Source organism: Schistocerca piceifrons, chromosome X, assembly GCF_021461385.2.
Source record: "Schistocerca piceifrons isolate TAMUIC-IGC-003096 chromosome X, iqSchPice1.1, whole genome shotgun sequence".
In the NCBI taxonomy this organism is placed as follows: domain Eukaryota; kingdom Metazoa; phylum Arthropoda; class Insecta; order Orthoptera; family Acrididae; genus Schistocerca; species Schistocerca piceifrons.
The window spans coordinates 421,703,809-421,725,105 of record NC_060149.1 but is presented as its reverse complement, the minus strand read 5'-3'; the positions used below and the strand labels follow the sequence as shown (position 1 = coordinate 421,725,105).

At 39.5% G+C, this 21,297-nt stretch overlaps 1 protein-coding gene across 2 annotated transcripts in view; it reads right to left on the bottom strand.

The window, feature by feature from the left end:
• The window catches only part of LOC124721616 (dynamin), a gene marked incomplete in the record, with an annotated part of 99,947 nt that overhangs the window by 6,945 nt on the left and 71,705 nt on the right, over positions 1-21,297 (bottom strand). For both annotated transcript variants that reach the window (XM_047246675.1, XM_047246676.1), the window contains 1 exon segment: positions 17,681-17,899. In XM_047246675.1, coding sequence (XP_047102631.1) covers positions 17,681-17,899 — 219 coding nt within the window.

Genomic DNA, 21,297 nt, shown 5'->3' with positions numbered 1-21,297 from the left:
CAGTAGGATCATTTCAGATAATTGTATTTGTAGTTATAAGTAAAAAGAAGTCTATCCGACTAACTACTTGGAAGTAGATAAAGCTAATAGCAGAAGAATAGTAGCACAGAACAATGCACAGATACATATTAAATTAATATTTTTTGAAAGCATCTTTTACAGTTCTAACCTACCAAACGTAATCCAAGACACATTATGCTACACAACAGCGCAGATACCGACAAAGTTCGAAGGGAGAAGTAGTTCAGATTGAAAGATTTCGCCACATCAAGCAGAAAATGAAGTGTCTGTACTAAGATGCTACTTAAATTTCAATTTACTGTTGTATCATAAACCACACAGTAAATGGACAAATGATGTTTAGTAGGGCATATTTCTTGTTATGCTGTTCTATAGCCGCAATACATTGTATGTAATGCACACTATTTTCACAAGAGTCTATCACAGTCGCTTTTTTATGTATTTTTTTTTTTTACATTTATTGCTACTGATGAATTCTTCTTGGGTTATCAGCCAAGTGGTGGTATCATCTTGTCGCAACGTTTCAATGTGTTTCATATCCATCACCTTCTGGTGATGTGTCAGGATGCTGTGTTCTGCATATATATGTAGCTGCTTGGCAATCGTCCGCTTTTGTAAGCTGGCCAATCACATTCCTCCGGAAGGGGGTACCATGTCGGTGGTGGTGGGGGGGCCAAAGTGCGGCCCGGCATCGAGATCCGGTGGCTATCCAATCGGTCTGCGGACGCCACTGCCTTCAGATCAGAGCGCTCCTGCCGTATTTCGCCAATTGCGGGACTGAGCTGAAAACCGCTGTCCCTGTTTACTAAATTGTTGTGTAGACGTATCTCCACTGCCTCTTTGAAGATCGAGTCCCAGAAGCCGTTTGCGCTGCACAGCAGCTTCGTTTTTCGAAATCCGAAGGTGTGTCTCTCAATAATGCTATGTTCTGCTACCATGGACTTGTTTGTCTGTTCTAGTCGTACGTTCCCAATGTGTTCAGTACAGTGCTGGGAGGGACATCGTTGTGTCTGCCTGATATATTCCATCCCACATTCACACTCAATACTGTAAATGCCCGGCATCTACAACACCAGCTGGTCTTTGGTTGAGCCAAGTATATCTTTAACATTTAGTGGTGTGCGAAAGATGGTAGTTATTTCATGCTGCTTTAATATTCTTGTGATCTTTGCTGTCGGCGGTCCAGCAAATGGCAGAAACGCCACACGTTTCGCTTCATCTTCTTCTGGTTTCTCCTCCCGCCTCTTGTTTGCACTCAAGGCGCGTCTTATTTGCGTCTCAGTGTTGCCATTCTTTCGGAAGGTTTCCTGCAGGTGTGCTAACTCACACGGCAAACTCTCGCTGTCACAGATTGACCTCACTCTTTGTGCTGAGGTGTTTAGTACAGAGTTATGTTGTGCTGGTTGGTGGCAGGTCCGAGCATTGAGATATAAGTCCATGTGTGTCTTCTTCCTGTAGACCGAGTGTCCCAACCTACAGTCCGGATTTTTCTTGATCAAAATATCAAAGAAGAGAAGGCAGCCATTCTCTTCTACCTCCATGGAGAATTTCATGTTATCGAAACATCTGAAGAAATTCACTGATTCACTTTCAAGTTTTTCACCTTGCCTAAAGAAAATAGAATTTTATAGGAGATATGTAGATGACACACTACTGTTAGTGAAAGGGGATACCAAAGACATCACGGACATTCTAAATCATTTCAATAATCTAAATGAGAAAATCAAATTTACAGTGGAACATGAGCAGAATAAAAGTATCAACTTTCTAGAACTGAATATTACAAGACACAACAACACATGCACATTCAAAATTTATAGGAAAAACTCAATGACTGACACCACAATCCCTGCAACCTCATGTAACCCAAATATCCATAAATAGGCAGCATACAGGTCAATGCTGCAGAGGGCAACAAAAATACCATTGAACCAAGAAGATATGCAACAAGAAATAAACTCAGTGAAAAAGATTGCAGTCGCCAATGGTTACAATGCTTCCATGGTTGACAATCTTAGAGAAAGTGAAGAAAAACCGAGGTACAAACTGCACCACAGAAGAAAAAGAGAAAAAACAAATGTATATCTAGTATCCCATACACAGGCAATGTATCACAGAAGATTGCACATGTTTTCAAAAATCATAGAGTAAAAATTGGATTTTCTACATCTAATAAACTACAACAAAAACTAATATATAATATAAAGTGTAATCATGATCCATATTCAGACTCTGGAATATACAAGGTAACATGCCAGGAGTGCTCAAAGTTCTACGTAGGACAAACAGGCCGAAATTTCAACACCAGGTACACACAGCACATTAGAGCATACACACACACAACAAACACACTACATCAGCAATAGCAACACACATACGTAATACAGGACACCCATTAGGAAAAATAGAGCAAAATGTCAAAGTACTCCACCGACTAAATATAAGGACACAAAATGGATTTACTAGAAGAAATGGAGATATATTCACATTACAGAAAATGTGAAGATAAAATAAAATATTAAATGAAAAACTTGAAAGTGAATCAGTGAATTTCTTCAGATGTTTCGATAACATACTTAAATAAAAATAGTAAAACAAAGCACAATTGTAAAATAAATATAAGTAATTTATGAGCCAAATTGTTAAGATAAATAACCTCTGTACAAAAACATATAATCTGTGGAAGACCTATAATGTTATCTCTGTGGACTACCTGTAAAAAGATCTTTGTAACTGTTTTGTTTACATAAGATATTTCTATGTGTAAAGTGTACAAGTTGTGTGTGATGTTTAGTGTGTGAGAGACTCTGCACAAATGGACCATTAGAAAACTGTAAGTACAAATTCTTCTAAATTTCGCCACTAATTTCACAAAAAGAATTGATACCCAACTAAAAATTCGCCTGTTTCTTATATATTGCAGTAAAAGTCAACGAAATAAAGCGCGCGCGCGCACGCACGCACAACATCTAAAGAAATGGCTTAATACACACAAAAAAACGCACTTGAAAATGGGAATTATTTCTCGAAACGTGTCGTGCGAAAAGTAAAATAAAGAAAAATCGTGACTGGTAGCAGAAGATTTATTTATCAATAAACAAACTTATTAATTATTACGAAATTTCTTCTCTTCTCGGCCAGATTTATCAAAGTAGCTTTTAACTAAATACCTAATATCTAATTTAGTGAAGGGAAATCCCCAATGTGTAGCCCTCAAGATACCTTGCTTCAACATTTCTTCTTCTTCATTTAGCACTGGCTGTCGTCCCATTTTTTTCAGATGTGATCCCTGCACTTTATTTTGTAGGGTTGATTTAGGTATACCATATAAATCACATGCTTTTCTGTATAATTATTTACCACTCTGAATATCACAAACAGCTTTATCTAAAAGTTCCGGGTCACAATTACACTGTACTGTAGCACCTCTCCTGCTCTTATACGTTCTCGGGATTGTCCGAAATCACCCCACACAGTACACAGTTTTACAAAAACCATTGTTATTTTATAACCTTGCACGAGAAACTCGACAAACTTGTACAGAAATTGACTCGATGCTGTTAGCTACTGAGCGAACCAATACTTACGGTTACAATAGCTTCCCACTTGGCGCAACAATAGAAAGTTTCCACTTTACGATAATGCATGGATTTTTAACACAGACTGTTCCTCAATTATTCACCCAGGGAAACAATTGACGCAAAGTAAAAGTTGTGGAAAGCACTAAATGCAATGTTGCGCCTAAAATAAATGGCGCACGGACGTTAAAATAAGTACCTCTTTGTTTCTATGCAGTGGCACAGAGCAAATAAGCCATACTGTCTGAATTTGCCCCAGTGTCCGGAATCACCCCGTTTGATGGTCGAGTTCCCGACACGGTGAGTGCAGCGACATCCGAGTAGTTTTAACAGCTGTGCTAGGTGCTTGGCTACACCATACATCTGAGAATTTATGGTGTTCAATATAGGACGTAGTGGGACATTCTCCTTATGGATCTTCGGGAGGCCATACAGTCGCGGTGGAGCCCGTGCTCGTGGGTAAAGCTTCCTGATGGTGTTTCTGTCACGTCTTGAGCAGTTGAGAAGATCTATGGTCTTGTGCATAACAGAAGCAGTCGCGTCTTTCCCTACTTCTTTGTTTGCTGGATCTTGTAGTAAGGTGTCTATCTTCTGCCAATAATCTTCTGACTTCAGTATGACTGTCACATTCCCTCTGTCTGCTGCTAAGAGCACTATATCCTCGTCATCACGAAGGTTCAACAGTGCCTTGCGCTCTTCTGCTGTAATGTTGTTCTTCGGCATTCTTGCTTTCTCGAGTACCCTGCTTGTCTCCCTACTCACTTCCTTGGCTGCTCTCAGCGGGAGTCTACGTATGGCTTGCTCAACGTCGCTGTTGATGTCACGTTTTGGTAACGTTCTTGGAATTGGAACAAAGTTCAGGCCTTTCGACAGCATGGAGATTGTTGGCTCATCCAGTGCTCTCTCTGTCAGGTTGATGACTGTCTTAATATTGCTGGCTTTCTCCTCCTGTTGACGTCCGCCCGGAAGTCTGAGGAACTTCTCGCAGTTTGTTGGTGGCTTTCTTCTTTTAGAGCTCACTGCTTGCGTACGTGTTACCGTCCATCCACTCCCAGGTGTGTGCTGGGAGATTGGAGGCTAGGTACAGGTGGTAAGTGAGCAAAGTCTTGGCGTTCTTGTCGAGTTCCATTCTGGTAACACATGTGTGTTTCCATACCAAGGCTGAACCAGCCTGTCGTAATATGCATTTTTTCCTCGCTGTGTTGACAGGATGCCACAAGTTTACAAACTGCGGCATCCCTTCCTTATCCCAGCACCTTAGCAAGAAGGCTGCAGAGCAGCTTTCCCTTCTTGGTTCGTAGTTTCTGCAGCATCTTGTAGCTACGCTGGACATCCTCTCCGTAGAGGTGTGATACATGTGATTGCAGTCTTTCTCGGCATATTCCAATCATGAATTCTTCACAGGTTATGAGCTGAGTGGTGTCGTCGTCTCGTCGCAACATTTCTACCAGTTTCGTACCAATCACCATCTTCTGGCGAAGTGTCGGGATGCCGTGTTCTGCAACCAGAAGACGACGAAGCACAACATGTGGCATTTCTGCCGTTTGCTGGACCGCCCCAGCCAAGATCGCAAGAATATTAAAGAAGCATGAAATAACGACCATCTTTCGCGCACCGCAAAAAGTTAATGATATACTTGGCTCAACCAAAGACCAGCTGGGGTTGCAGACGCTGGGAATTTACAGTATTGAGTGTGAATGTGGGATGGAATATATCAGGCAGACACAATGATGTACCTCCCAGCGCAGTACTGAACACATCAGGAATGTACAACTAGAATAGACAAACAAGTCCACAGTCGCAGAACATAGCATTATTGAGGGACACACCTTTGAATTCGAAAAAACGAAGAAGCTGTGCAGTGCCAACGGTTTCTGTGACTATCTTCAAAGAGGTAGCGGAGATACGTCTGCACAACAATTTAGTAAACAGGGACAGCGGTTTTCAGCTCAGTGCAGCATAGAATACCGCAATTGACAAAATATGTCAGGAATACTCTGATTCTGGTGTCAAAGATCAAATGATTTCCATTATATGAAATATATTTTAAGCCACTCCTTGTGTGGACTTGTCTTCATCCTACAAGATCTACCTCGAATCTTCATACAAGTATTTATTTACTGCTGTATTCTGCCTGAAGTATTAGATTTGCAATGACATGCAAAATTTAATAACAAATCAATTTAAAATTTTTCTAAGATAACAAAACTTGAGAAAGGGCTTAATTTGTGATGTGCATGGCCAGTTCTTAACAAATTTATCAAATGTATATACATATCTAAGCCGATCAAATGTCTAACTGCAGCGAAAAAATGTAAAGTTTTGACTACTTATGATCACCGGTTTTCCCTGAGCTCTGTTTCTGTAACTGACATCACTGCACATTGCTTTATGAATGAGGAGAGTAATCTGCATTCAATACAATAACTGCCTCAAAATTATGCAAATGTTTTAGAAGGCAAGTTGATTAAGGAAATTTATTATATAGAAGCATAAAGTGTACTGTAAGTCTGTAGCCTACTGCCATAAAATATATAGCTCTACAGTTCTATAGAACAATTTCACAACCCTTTTAGAGAACAGAATCACAATATGGAATGAGACTCATCCAACCAGGCAACATGTTTCCAGTCACCAACAGTCCAATGTCGGTGTTGACGGGCCCAAGTGAGGTGTAAAGCTTTGTATCATGCAGTCATCAAGGATACACGATTGGGCCTTTGGCTCTGAAAGCCCATATTGATTATGTTTCATTGAATGGCTTGCACACTGACACTTGTTGATGGCCCAACATTGAAATCTGCAGCAATCTGTGGAAGGGTTGCACTTCTGCCACACTGAACAATCCTCTTCAGTAGTCATTGGTCCTGTTCTTGCAGTATCTTATTCTGGCCACAGCGATGTCCGAGAGGTGATGTTTTACTGGATTCCTGATATCCACAGTACACTCTTGGAATGGTTGTTCAGGAAAATCCCCACTTTATCATTACCTTGGAGATGCCATGTCCCATCGCTTGAGCGCCGACTATAACACCATGTTCAAACTGACTTAAATCTTGATAGCCTGCCATTTTAGCAGCAGTAGCTAATCTAACATCTGTGCCAGACACTTGTTGTCATATTGGCTATGACCACAGCCCCGTATTCTGCCTGTTAACATATCTCTGTATTTGAATACACATGCCTATATCAGTTTCTTTGGCACTTCAGAGTACATTCACTACAGCATCTCTTACAGTTAAATGAGAATCCAACATTCTTTTATTTTACACAAATTTACACTGCCTTCATTCAAAATGTTCCCTGACAATGAGAATCCCATTTTTAGACCTGTATTGCCACGCAAAAGTGCAAGTGCATCCTTCACAATTATTTTAATGGTAGGGTATTTCTTTTCTTCAGAGGTATATAAATCTTCTCAAAAAACTGACTCAATACATGTCCACTGGTTTCTTGTCAATAAGTGATTTTTCTTCTTCTAACACCAATAGTTTCCATTCATCAACTAGTGCATGTTCACTGTACTGAACTGGAAGAACTGCACCTATTTCACTATGCTTTTGTATGATCCTTCTCTTAATTTCTTTGTAGGATCCAAACATCAAAGATACCACAACACAGGTTTAACCAAAGAGGACTTTTCTAATGTATGTGTACAAGCGTGTGCACGCGCGCGCACACACACACACACACACACACACACACACACACACACAGAGTGCTTTCTAGCTTACATGGAAATATAGCATCTTTCTTATGTGGTTAGCTTCTTGATATATTCACTTTCTCTATTGTCAAACATATGTTTTTCAACAGCAAGTAATACTTATTACAAAATGCTTCATGACTCAGTGGAGCATCACTAACACAAAATCAATTCATGAGTACTCTGATGAGATTTATGAGCTATTTATATGTTAGATGCATTAAAGGATCTCATTCTGGAAGAAACCAGTGAATATTTCAAGTATGAGCACTTGGATGAGGGAGCATAATTTCTGCTTTGATTGTTTTGTCTTATAACAGTTTAACAATATTCTTGTATTTCAAAGAACTTAACTTGCTTTTGTGCTGGAGTATGAATTGAAGACCAATGTTGTAAAAAGACTCACCAGCTGGTTCGATTGTCTCCTAACTAGAGGAAATGTGTTTCAAAAAAGGATAACCTACATGTTTCATATTTTATTGTATTTTTCAACATCTCCCTAATGAGATGTTTGGCCATAGAGAAAATTGGAGAAACGAGATCATGTCTGAAGCATTTTCTCCAAAATCTTTTAATCCTTTTTGGAATGCATTATGAATGAGATGTATGTTACATGTGCCAACATCAATCAACTCTTTTTTTCCCCTAACAGGATCAAAGACTTACTCTTCAGACTATTCACAGTTTTGTAAACATTGGATCCATCATCAATTGCTTTCAATGAGGGAGCTTATCCATAGCTTCATTTAACTTGGAATAAATATCACTAACAATGGCTTTACCAATGAAGAAAGTATCTAGATGTCTTGTCCTCATCATTTGTTTAGAATCAGACCCAGTAATTCAATTATAGTTTGAAGCTGTGTTCACAGTTTCATTGAAACTAAGAGAGAAATGTGCTGCTCCAATATCATCCACCAACTGCTTTTCAAAAATAAGGAGAAGGCATCACATACTGAACATATTTCCTTGAAAGGGTGAACTCTGAAGGAACACTTCCAGGAAACATTGCCTCAAAAGTTTGACATCTTCACAAGCTCGCTGAACAGCAAAGTTCCCTCCAATCAGTTTGAAACGCCAGATTAACTCTGCCCTTGAAACAGCTTGTCTAGCAGAATAAAGATTAATTGATGGTGTAGCTCCATTACGAAATTACACTATCACTGATACAGCCACAATGAGCTGATGGCAAATGTAGTTGTGAAGAAATCAGTTTCACTTTACATCATTCGCTGTGTTTCCATGTAGAAGCATGCTGCTTGATAGCAATAAAGACAGTAGTAATTTATGTCAACTTTAAAAAAGCATCAGACTCAATTGACAAACTTTATTTAGGGTTTTAGAGGAATTCAGAATTGATAGAAACCTAACTGACACCGTCTCAAAAGTTAAATTTTTTGGAGAAATCTGAGTACTTTGAAATAGACAGAGGTCAGGCAAAGATACAGATTATCCCAAATACTCTCCAATATCCCCCAGGAGAAAATAACGAAAAGCTGGGAAGATGCTCTGCAGCAGGATGGAAGAAATGGAATACACCTTGGAGAAAAAAGGGAATGACTTTGAAATCAGGTATTTTTAAGCACAAAGAATGCTGGAAATCTTGCATGAAATAGCTGGAAAAATGGGTCTCAAAAACTCGTATGAAAAAGAAAATAGAATATACCGAACACAGAAACAAAGGTGAGGAAAGCTTGGAGGTAAAATATGGGAAGATTAAAATGACAGATAAATTCTAATACTTAGGACAGTGGATCCCACCCAATAAATTGGATAAACAGGCAGCCAAAAGTTAGATCTTTCTTACGACCTAATTGAGCAGAAACAACAAATGAGCAATACCCTGCAACGTTAAAATCAGTCGCTTTAATTCTGTTATAAAACTGGAAGGACTCTATGCTTCAGATAATCCTATTTTAAATAAAAAGGTACAGATGGAAAAACTTTGAAGGAAGGAAGGAAGGAGAGAGAAAGAGAGAAAGAATCCTCAGTAAAATTCTGGAACCCAGAAGACTTCTGACGATACTTGGAAGAACAGAAAAAAATGAGGAGATGTACAAGAACGCCAAACCTATTACTGACACTTTACACAACATGATTGAAGTCCGTCTCTACATGGGTAGAACAAATCAAATAAAATGTACAAGAAACTAGTGTTACACTAGACATGATCCAAAAAGAAAAGAATTTAGAAGTAGAGTCAACAGCATAAATTGGTTTGTAGGGAAAACAGTTAAAAGACAGTCCATACCTTACATTTCCTAGGAGGGGAGAAAGAAAAGCTGTGACTGAATGAAGAGTGTCTGGGAAGAGGAAAAAAATGAAAAGCCAAGTCTCATGTTCTCAGACCAAAATTAAAATTACAATCTAAAACGGTCCAATCTGAAAAATACTGACCATTTTCCTGTGTTTGAGATTTTACACAACTCTTCACAATTGAAATCAAACAATGGAAAGTCCAAGTCAGAATATTAACAATTATGAAAGGACCAATCTGGGCCAAAGCAGCTGGAGATAGCAGTCACATGTGCATGAAGTGTACCTGCTTCTCTCTCTCTCTCTCTCTCTCTCTCTCTCTCTCTCTCTCTGTGTGTGTGTGTGTGTGTGTGTGTGTGTGTGTGTGTGTGTGTGTGTGTGTGTGTGTTTTCCCCCTTTCTTTCCTGAAGACACCTTTGGATGAAAGCTCAGTGTTTGTCTTTTCATTGCGCCTGTCTGTAACTCAATGTGTCATCTTTTCACAGTTGCTTTGTTTTCATGAAACTGATAGATACCAATGCATCTAGCACATACAGAATACTAAATCTGAATTTAGGGCAATGCCCCTACATAGTTTCATCATCAGAAATGAATGAGGAGAATGAACTACTCAGTTGTCTACTTGCTTTTACCAGGTTTTCTACACACAAGAACTTTCCTTCCTTTGCTTTTTTTCCTTCCCCAGTCCTTATAACTCGCATAGGCACTGGACCAAACAAGTATGGAAGCTGCATTGAAGAGTTAAAACTTCAGTTGCTTTGCTGTCAAAAAAGATTCCTCTTCTACACATTTACATGGGTGGTAGTTCACATAAACAGTGAAACAACCTGTTATGATATGATTTAACTGAATTCTTTCTGAGCAGTATATGTTTAATGGTGTCACTCAAATACAAGAACATGTATGCTGAAAAGTAATGTCCCCAAACTTTTTATTCTGTTCTCAGTATTGGTTGAGGTATGACATGTTGTGTATTTACTCAGTCAACTTTCCTGTTTTGTTGACACAAGTTGCAACCCTCACTGTAAGAGGGTTCCGAATTTTAGTGTGTAACATGGCAGTGTGTAATGTAACTATCAGTGCGTGAGAAACAGCATGCTGTAATTGAGTTTCTGCCCGCAACTGAAATCAATAGAAGAATGAAAGCTATACATGGTGATCATTCTATTGACATCAGTAACCTGAAACATTTGGTTGTTTATGCTCTTACTGAAAGATATGGTGGTACTAACCTCAACATCCAATTTTCATCTGTTTCCAAAATGGAAAGCACGCCTTCAAGCACTTCACTTTGACAGTGATGAAGCAGTGTAAGCAGAAGTGAGGTCGTAGCTCCATCAATAAAGTCAAACATTCTACAGTTACAGTATCAACAAACTAGTCTCTCGTTGGAAGAAATGCGTTTGTCACCAGGGTGACTATGTTGACAAATATGTAGACATGACCGATAATAATGAGGAAAGTTAATAATGTTTGTTTTATTTAAAAAGCTTTACGAGTTTTTAGATAGAAAAATTGAAGGCATTACTTTACAGCAGATCCTTGTAGTTAACATTCAATTACTTACAAATGATCAGGAGACTTTCATGCTCTCAGTGCTATCACCAGAGTCATTTATGTTCAATGTTCTAACAGAAATCGTCAAATTCATTTCCAAGCCATATCTGATCACAATTTTTATGTACACTCTTTACATTTTGAACCTGTACTGATGTTTCCACAATTACTTGACTTTTTATCGATGACACACGCTATCTTCCCTGGCGAAGAGTGAACTTTTGATACATAAAATAAAAAATTGACTTGAATTTTACATTGCCTCTTAGGTTTCTGCTCTTTTGAAATGGTATACCTTTGTCTTCCCAAATCGCCCAGTCATATTCGGATGGACCTAGGTGTAACACAAAACCTAAACCACACTACATCTCTACATTTTTCACAAACACAAAACTTGCCAAAGGTGCAACTCAAAGTATTGGAAACACAACCTTAAAACTGCTTTGTTGCAGCTGCATACTGTGAAGACAAGATTAGACTTTTTGCAGTTAGATGCGGCTTATAACAATGGGACACCGTTCAGATGTGATGCACCATAAAAATATATGCAATTCTCTATCCGGAGAAGTTTACAAAATAGCAGATTTTGACTATGGAATACAGCAATTAGCCTAAGACACCTACATGACCACACTAAACATGTTCTGTTACTCTAACGAATACGTAAGGCAATAAAATCAGTTCCACAACCAAGACTGTTGGTTTCACCATGTTAAGAGGTACTCATAATTCTGTGCACATAATTTCGAATACTATGTTCTACACTCACTTCTCTATTATGTAAGTCACCTGATGGTGCGTTGTGGAGGGTGCTTCATAAACCACTATCATTCCCCCACCCTCCCTTCCTCCTTCGATTCACAACAATATGCAAGAAGATCGGATAAATCTCTCTGTCGAAGGAAGTGACATGTTTGTCTCTTTTAGCTCTTGGAACTTTAACACAACATTCCCACGATGTACAACTTTTCTACTACTGGTGCTAGACGAGTACGTTCTCGATGTTCTCATACTGTCACTCTTAAAATGAACTCTACCTTGTGTATTAATTCTACCTAGCGCATACACCGATCTGATGAGAAATATTCTTACAGCACTTGAGACCAATGGTAACATTATTAACGTACTTTTACATGTCTAAAAAAATACTTCAATGAAATGACTAAACTCCAGAGGTAATGACAATTCAATGAATTACCTTTTTATAATGTACTTCAAAGTTTTGTATTCCAACTCAAACAAATGTTAATTTACTTCCTGATTTACCGTTTCAGTGATGTAGCTGCAGGTTTTTGCATTAAAACTTCTTGAGTAATGTAACTATCACAGTGATTGATGAAGGTATACATGCCCCAAGATATTTCAGTAAAATCACTCAGAAGAAAGAAAAAAATCTAGAATACTTGGGGGACTTGTACTTGATGATGAGATATTAAGCCTTTAAATTCACCAAATGAAAGTAATTCTCTACACTGCAGGTTGCAGGCTGTAGATTATCTTCACACTTCTGTCTTAATACATTCAGCAAACCTCAGATGTCTACTTTCAAACGGTACTTTCATAAATACGAAAATATGGTGAAACACATTGTATTCATTCATTTTGTTACAGAATGGATCATTCTAATAGTAGTAATCTGCACTGAATTGGAATGAAGACTTCGCAAGACATTCAGTGGTTTATCCATACACAACAGGAAAAATGGCAATGGTTTACCTCTAAACACTGTCATGAAGGAATATGTAATGGAAATGTATTACTATGCATTAAGAGGAAATAATCATTCTTATGTTGGTACAAGTAAAATTAAACAGACAAATACTGTTCTGAGGAAATGAACTGTAGTGTATACTACTAAGAAAGTATAAAAGACATGCACCAGTTTTTAACAAAAACAAGAACAATTCAATACCACTGATGCTGCATGGATGAATCGCATGTGACTGAGGAGAATGCTAATCAACAACAACACTAAAATGATAATATTTTCAATATTGCTATACACAGCTGTACAATGCAAAACTGATTAAAACTAAAATATATGTTTTAACAATTTTTATTTTGATTTCACGAACAATCTATCAATAATACAGAAACAGTTTTAATTACGATGATTCCCAAACGGATTGGGAGAAATGTGGACTAAATTTGTGTGGTTCTTAGTTTTGTCATATCTGATATATTTTTATTTACTATTACAAATTTTATGGCAATTGAGATCCACATCACCTATGTGATTACTACACTCCCCAATATATACCACCACTGTAATGACCAGTCGTTACACATTAAATGTTCAGAGATCCTGAAGCACACATATGTATTCATTAAAATTATGAACTTTTCATGCAGCTACCATACTTAATTCTGTATTATCACACCACCACCACCACCACAACAATCCTGTTTCATCACCAACACGCTGCTGCTTTGAGGAGGAGGACCCCAACTTAAAATGCATGTGACACCATCTGTCTTCAACATAGTGCCACACAATAGAGGCATTAAGCAGTGCATAAGTAAGGAAATAATGTTTAACCATAGCCACCAAAGTATAGTGTTAATGTGGGAGACAGAAAGCAAGTGAGCACAACAAGGTTACTTTTTTAAATTTTCATAATTTTACTGCCAATACCAATTCTATGTAACTAAATGCCACTGTTTGTCAATTTAATATTCCATTACTCAGCCATAAACTTTTTTCTGTCTTTTCTCATCAACAAAGCATGTTCCCTACTGAATCTGAACATAGATCCTTGCTGCTCCCACCCAACACAATACTCCACACAGTTTCTGAAATACTGTGCAATACATTGGAACCTCTCCATGCCCCAACCATCCTCAATGCCATACACACAAAATTTTCATGTCCCAATAATGATTCTTGTCACACAGGCCTCATGCTCCTAGATCAAAGCCTTTACCCTCTAATAACTGTAGGAGCATACTCAATACCGACTGAAAATTTGTCGCGCCTCCAATAACCAGCCTCTCTGCTTCCTGTCTAATCCAGAACTTGCCATACAGCCACTTCGACCTTACATCTCGCAGAGGTTTCAATCCAATGACTTTACCTTCAGCCTCATTATGTTGAGTTTCTCCAAGATCTATTTTCTTTGCCTACTCTGTACAACAAAAATGTTTCTATGCACCAACACTACTAACCAGAACCAACTGAAAGCTGACATCCTACCTTGACTCACCCAATCTGCAGTTTCAACTTACTGTGTAGGCAGAGTACCTAATGTCCTAAAATTGTCAAAGATGGAACACATTTTTTGACAGGATAAGAATGGGGGATGGATATCACCCCACTGACATGGCACATCCTCATCTACAAAAAATTTCATTGTTGTTTGGCTGAAAATGGTCTCCAAGTAGCTGAACATTACCATTTCCAGTCAAGGATCAGTTCAGTTCGACCAGATGCCTCAGTCCATTCTATGTCAACACAGCCCAAACCATTATGTAGCCACCAACAGCTTGCACAGTGTCTTGTTGACAACTTTGGTCCATGGCTTCATGGGGTCTGCACTACACTCTAAAACTACCACCAGGTCTTATCAACTGAAATTGGGACTCATCTGACCAGGCCATGGTTTTCCAGTCACCTAGGGTCCAACCAATACGGTCACGAGCCCAGGAGAGATGCTGCAGGCATGTTGTGTTGTTAGCAAAGTCGCTCACATTGGTCGCCTGCTGCCGCAGCCCATTAACACCAAATTTCAATGCACTGTCCTAACAGGTACATTTGGCATATGTCCCACATTGATTTCTGTGGGTATTTCATGTAGTGTTGCTTGTTGTTTAGTGCAGACTGTTCGCCACTGAACTGCACATAGTGAGAGGAAATGCCTGAAAGTTGGTATTCTCGGCATGCTCTTTACAATGTGGATCTTTGATTACTGAATCCTCAATGATTTCCAAAATGGAATGTCCCATGTGTCTAGCTCAAACTGCCATTCTGCATTCAGCATTTGTTAATACCCGTCACGCGACCATTCTCGTGTCAGAAACCTTTTCACATGAATCACCTGGGCCCAAATGACAGCTTTGCCAATGCACTGCCCTTTTATAGCTTGTGTGCACGAAACTATAGCCATCTGTATATACATGCATATTGCTATCCCATTACTTATCACCTCAGTGTATCCATCCCCACAGCAATGACCTCACTGACATTGAACACTACATTTTGTAATGCTCTGTGTACTGGATCCTATTGTGGCTTTCTTCATTAACACTATCAACTGCATCACCAATTACAATTTTTTCACTGGAGAGTTCACTACATACAAATCTATGGTAAAGCAATAGACAACTATACACATTCCTAATATTAACTTATTCATACGCTATCAGGAGTAATACTCGCTAATAAATCCTGATCACAATGCAGGGTGTAATTCTTGCTAATAATTCCTAATCCTAAAACTCCTCAATGCAATTCAAACTCACTAACATCATCATCATGACACAGACTCAGTGTTAACATTCACCTTCCTCATTTCTATGGAATATCTTATTTTTGTTTCACACGGTTCTATTCTGCACAATGAACTCACTCTCTCTAGGTGCCTACCATCTCTCTAAGGATGAGAAACCACCCTTGCCACACAATAACTCTCTCCTCTACAACCATGTCACATGTGAACACCACATCTGCAATGAGAATAAATATTTCTCACAATACACTAAAGGTATTGCCATAGCATTCATATACAGGGTGCATACGTGACCAAGAAAAAAAAAAAAATCCCAGACTTTTTCCTGGATTTACTGGCAAAAAATACACTTTTTCCTAGGTAAAAATACACTATACCCCTAGTGACAGCACATTCTTTCCATGTTAAATGATAATATACTTTCTCTCAGAGCTGTAAACCTCACCAGCCAATGACAGCAGATATTCAGGGCAGGATGTGTGATGTAGCCAACCAGTCATTGTTAAGTAGCACAAACACACAAACAGGAAAAATTAATGGTTTAAATTAATGTACACAGGGTACAGCGACAAGAAAAGCTAAGCTTTCACTTCAATATGTACTGTAAAAAGTTTTTTTGCTGTTTTTTTACTACAGATGATTAGGCAGGATCCTAAGTGCACAGCTTAAATTGCATCAACTGAATATTTCTGAAAAGCACAATTATAAATTATATTGCTGTGCAATGAACATTTTATGGGTTACCTGGCTAAATAAGTGTTCAGCCCAGCACTTCAATTTTTCAACAGAAAAGTCAATTACATGTGAATGTTTCAAGAACGCACTTTGCACTTTTTTAAGAATAATTATACTTTTTGCCATCATTATTGCATAATTTGTAATCTATAACTAAAATAAATATAAGAAATTAACACTGAACCTTTTTTTTTTCATGGGTGACCTCAACTATTGCTACATGGATCGTACCATTGTAGAAGATACATGTACAAGACTTGCCAAAAATATCCCCCCAACATCTTATAAACCAATATTGACCCAAATAAACTGAAACTTATCAGACGGTAAGTAAATTCAAAAAATTGGAAGGGCAAACTTTTATCATCAAATTACAGAGCATGCTACACTACACAATGGTGTCAATCTCAACATCTGCTCCACAACCATTTTCTCTTAATGGTGCAAGTAGGGACAGTCTCTGCAAACACATCCATTTGTCCAACAAACTTTTCCTCCCATAATTTGTCTAATTGTGAGGTAGGCAATCTTCTAAATACACTCTTCCTTTTCTTCCTTAGACAACAGCTTCGTACTTCTTAACCACTGTCCTCTATCCCGTCACCTGTCAAACACTATCACCCACATCCGAAACCTATTCCTCCATGCTGGGGAGGGGGGGAAGGGGGGGGGGGGAGAGAGAGAGAGGTGTGTGTGTGTGTGTGTGTGTGTGTGTGTGTGTGTGTGTGTGTGTGTAATTTTGGGCACAGAGTTCATGTGTGCCTTGGTGGGAGTAGGGAATAGAGGGAATTACTCTAGTGCATTCTGGTGGAGAAAGCAAGTTTGATAACTCAGTTACCATTAGTACCACATTTGTTTGCTTTATTAGCTGTTTTTCATCAGACATTTATGTGATAAAATGTCTTATCATACTACTGTTATTATTATATCAAAATTTTCCATCGCTGTATTCTTGCCCACACTGGCAGTTTCATAAAACCATGCAAGTCTTGAGACTAACCCCACCTCCCCCACAGCAGTACTAGCATAATTTTTGTTTTATCATTAGTACAATAGTATTAGTAGTAGTAGTAGTAGTAGTAGTAGTAGTAGTAGTAGTAGTTTGACCACCAACATTTACAGGTTGTTTTTTAGTGCACACGCAATGTAGACTTAGAAATGTGAAGTTTATTTACACAGCAGAAACCTACTCACTATATCATTAAATACATGCAGAACCGCAAATACCAAACCTTCCTAATACTGATTGTTATCCACCCGTAAAAATGTGAGGAAGAGTCAAATTTATTTGTTAAGGGGAAGCTAATACAGAAACAGAAGACATGAGCTCAAAAAACTAACAATAAAGTTATCATCAGAACTTCCAAACTGTGTGTACTCACGAAGGAATAAGTGGTGGTGGAAGACCAGCTCCAGACTGAGGTCTTCCAGGCAGTGATGGGGGAGCACGCTGCCCCTGTGCAGCATCTGGACCTGGCCTGTTAGGGATGTTCGGAGCTGGCCTGCTTGTTGCTGGTGGCGGCGGTGGAGCCCTAGAGCCAACAGCAGGAGTTGGCTGCATTGGAGTCCTCCTAGGACCACCAGGAGAAGGTGGTGACAGTCTGCATATCGAAAACAAAACAAATAAAAAAACAAATAAAAAATGTGAATGCATGTCCTTTCCAACAGTTGGCTGCATTATTTTCAGTATGTGATATATGATATTCCCAGTATGATATTCCCAGATGATAAATTTGGGAAACGATACTATTTTCCCTCAACTGGGGATCACACAAAGCACCAGTGTTCTAATATTATGATAGTTTATCATTTAATATAACTCTGGAGTATCTCCCACACCACAGTATTAACATCACAGATTTAAGACAAATGCATAGATCCTATTTTTATGATTAGAAACATTCATCTGCTTTTCATATTCAGACTACTGATAAGCCACGACATTATGGCCATCTGCTTAATACTGCTTCTGCTTGAAATGCAATCCAGCAGCACTTCCGCATGGCAGCGATTTTACAAGTCCTCAGTAGGTTTCTGGAAGTATGTGGTGCCACATATTTACACGCAGGTCGTGCAATTTCTGTACATTATGGGCTAGTGGTTTTTGTGTTCAATTGGGTTCAGCTCAGATGAATATGGCTGCCAAGGCAACAAACTGAATTCACTTTCACATTTCTCAAACTACTGTAGTACTATTTTGGCCTTGTGACATGAACAGTTATCCTGCTGGAAAAGTCACTACCACCAGGAAACACACTGAGCATGAAGGGGCAGATATGATCCAGAATGTCTGCATAGTTCACAGCTGCCAGGGTGCCTTTGATTGCTACATGTGCCACAGAAGCTCATCTGAATGTCACCTACTGCACATTATTCATCTGGCCAAAGGACACATTTCTATTGATCCACAGATCAATCTTTATGGTCCTGTGCTCCTGCAATCTCAATTGATGATGTCAATGAGTCAACTTGGGAAGTCATCTGCTACAGACACTCATGTTCAACAATGTGCACTGAATGTTGATCTCTGCTAAACTTATGCTTGCACCAGCAGTGAACTCTGTCTCCAGACCTATAACAGATCACTGCTTATCCTGCTTTACAGAGTGGGCAAGTCTCCTACCCCCATGTTTTGTGAGGAGGTGCAAATGTCAGACACCTTTCACCTACTCGTGGTTTCGCAGTCTTTTCACCGGTTTCTCTAGATGCACATGACAGTAACACACAAACAGCTTCGCTGTTTCTGAGATACTTTTTCCCAGGCACTGGGGCATAACAATCTACCCTACATGTAAGTCATTTATGTCAATCTATTTCCCAATTTGCAGCCAGTAGAATGATTCACTATTTGTTTCTGCCGCACTTGTATGCTTTCCTTATAGCATTACAGGCCCACAAAGCGTCAGGTAGTGTTCAGTCTTGTGATGTGTGCTGGTCATGATGCTCTGGTTCATCAACTTACATATTCTATCAGGAAAAGTTACATCTGCACTGCACTAGCGGGATGAAAGCAGAGCTCACCATCTGCAGCATCGTCGACAGGACTGACTGCGGACCTTTGGTACAGAGCCAAGTGGAGGGTCTGAATCAGAGGCTGAGACGGTTCTGCGACCGTGTGGGCTGCAGATTCCTCGACTTGCGCCATAGGGTGGTGGGGTTTCGGGTTCCGCTGGATAGGTCAGGAGTCCACTACACGCAACAAGCGGCTACACGGGTAGCAGGGGTTGTGTGGCGTGGGCTGGGCGGTTTTTTAGGTTAGATGGCCTTGGGCAAGTACAGAAAGGGCAACAGCCTCAACGGGTGTGGGGCAAAGTCAGGACATGCGGGGACCAAGCAGAAATCGGTATTGTAATTGTCAACTGTCGAAGCTGCGTTGGTAAAGTACCAGAACTTCAAGCGCTGATAGAAAGCACCGAAGCTGAAATCGTTATAGGTACAGAAAGCTGGCTTAAGCCAGAGAGAAATTCTGCCGAAATTTTTACAAAGGTACAGACGGTGTTTAGAAAGGATAGATTGCATGCAACCGGTGGTGGAGTGTTCGTCGCTGTTAGTAGTAGTTTATCCTGTAGTGAAGTAGAAGTGGATAGTTCCTGTGAATTATTATGGGTGGAGGTTACACTCAACAACCGAACTAGGTTAATAATTGGCTCCTTTTACCGACCTCCCGACTCGGCAGCATTAGTGGCAGAACAACTGAGAGAAAATTTGGAATACATTTCACATAAATTTTCTCAGCATGTTATAGTCTTAGGTGGAGATTTCAATTTACCAGATATAGACTGGGACACTCAGATGTTTAGGACGGGTGGTAGGGACAGAGCATCGAGTGACATTATACTGAGTGCACTATCCGAAAATTACCTCGAGCAATTAAACAGAGAACCGACTCGTGGAGATAACATCTTGGACCTACTGATAACAAACAGACCCGAACTTTTCGACTCTGTATGTGCAGAACAGGGAATCAGTGATCATAGGGCCGTTGCAGCATCCCTGAATATGGAAGTTAATAGGAATATAAAAAAAGGGAGGAAGGTTTATCTGTTTAGCAAGAGTAATAGAAGGCATATTTCAGACTACCTAACAGATCAAAACGAAAATTTCTGTTCCGACACTGACAATGTTGAGTGTTTATGGAAAAAGTTCAAGGCAATCGTAAAATGCGTTTTAGACAGGTACGTGCCGAGTAAAACTGTGAGGGACGGGAAAAACCCACCGTGGTACAACAACAAAGTTAGGAAACTACTGCGAAAGCAAAGAGAGCTCCACTCCAAGTTTAAACGCAGCCAAAACCTCTCAGACAAACAGAAGCTAAACGATGTCAAAGTTAGCGTAAGGAGGGCTATGCGTGAAGCGTTCAGTGAATTCGAAAGTAAAATTCTATGTACCGACTTGACAGAAAATCCTAGGAAGTTCTGGTCTTACGTTAAATCAGTAAGTGGCTCGAAACAGCATATCCAGACACTATGGGATGATGATGGCATTGAAACAGAGGATGACATGCGTAAAGCTGAAATACTAAACACCTTTTTCCAAAGCTGTTTCACAGAGGAAGACCGCACTGCAGTTCCTTCTCTAAATCCTCGCACAAACGAAAAAATGGCTAACATCGAAATAAGTGTCAAAGGAATAGAAAAGCAACTGGAATCACTCAATAGAGGAAAGTCCACTGGACCTGACGGGATACCAATCCGATTCTACACAGAGTACGCGAAAGAACTTGCCCCCCTTCTAACAGCCGTGTACCGCAAGTCTCTAGAGGAACGGAGGGTTCCAAATGATTGGAAAAGAGCACAGATAGTCCCAGTCCTCAAGAAGGGTCGTCGAGCAGATGCGCAAAACTATAGACCTATATCTCTGACGTCAATCTGTTGTAGAATTTTAGAACATGTTTTTTGCTCGAGTATCATGTTGTTTTTGGAAACCCAGAATCTATTATGTAGGAATCAACATGGATTCCGGAAACAGCGATCGTGTGAGACCCAACTCGCTTTATTTG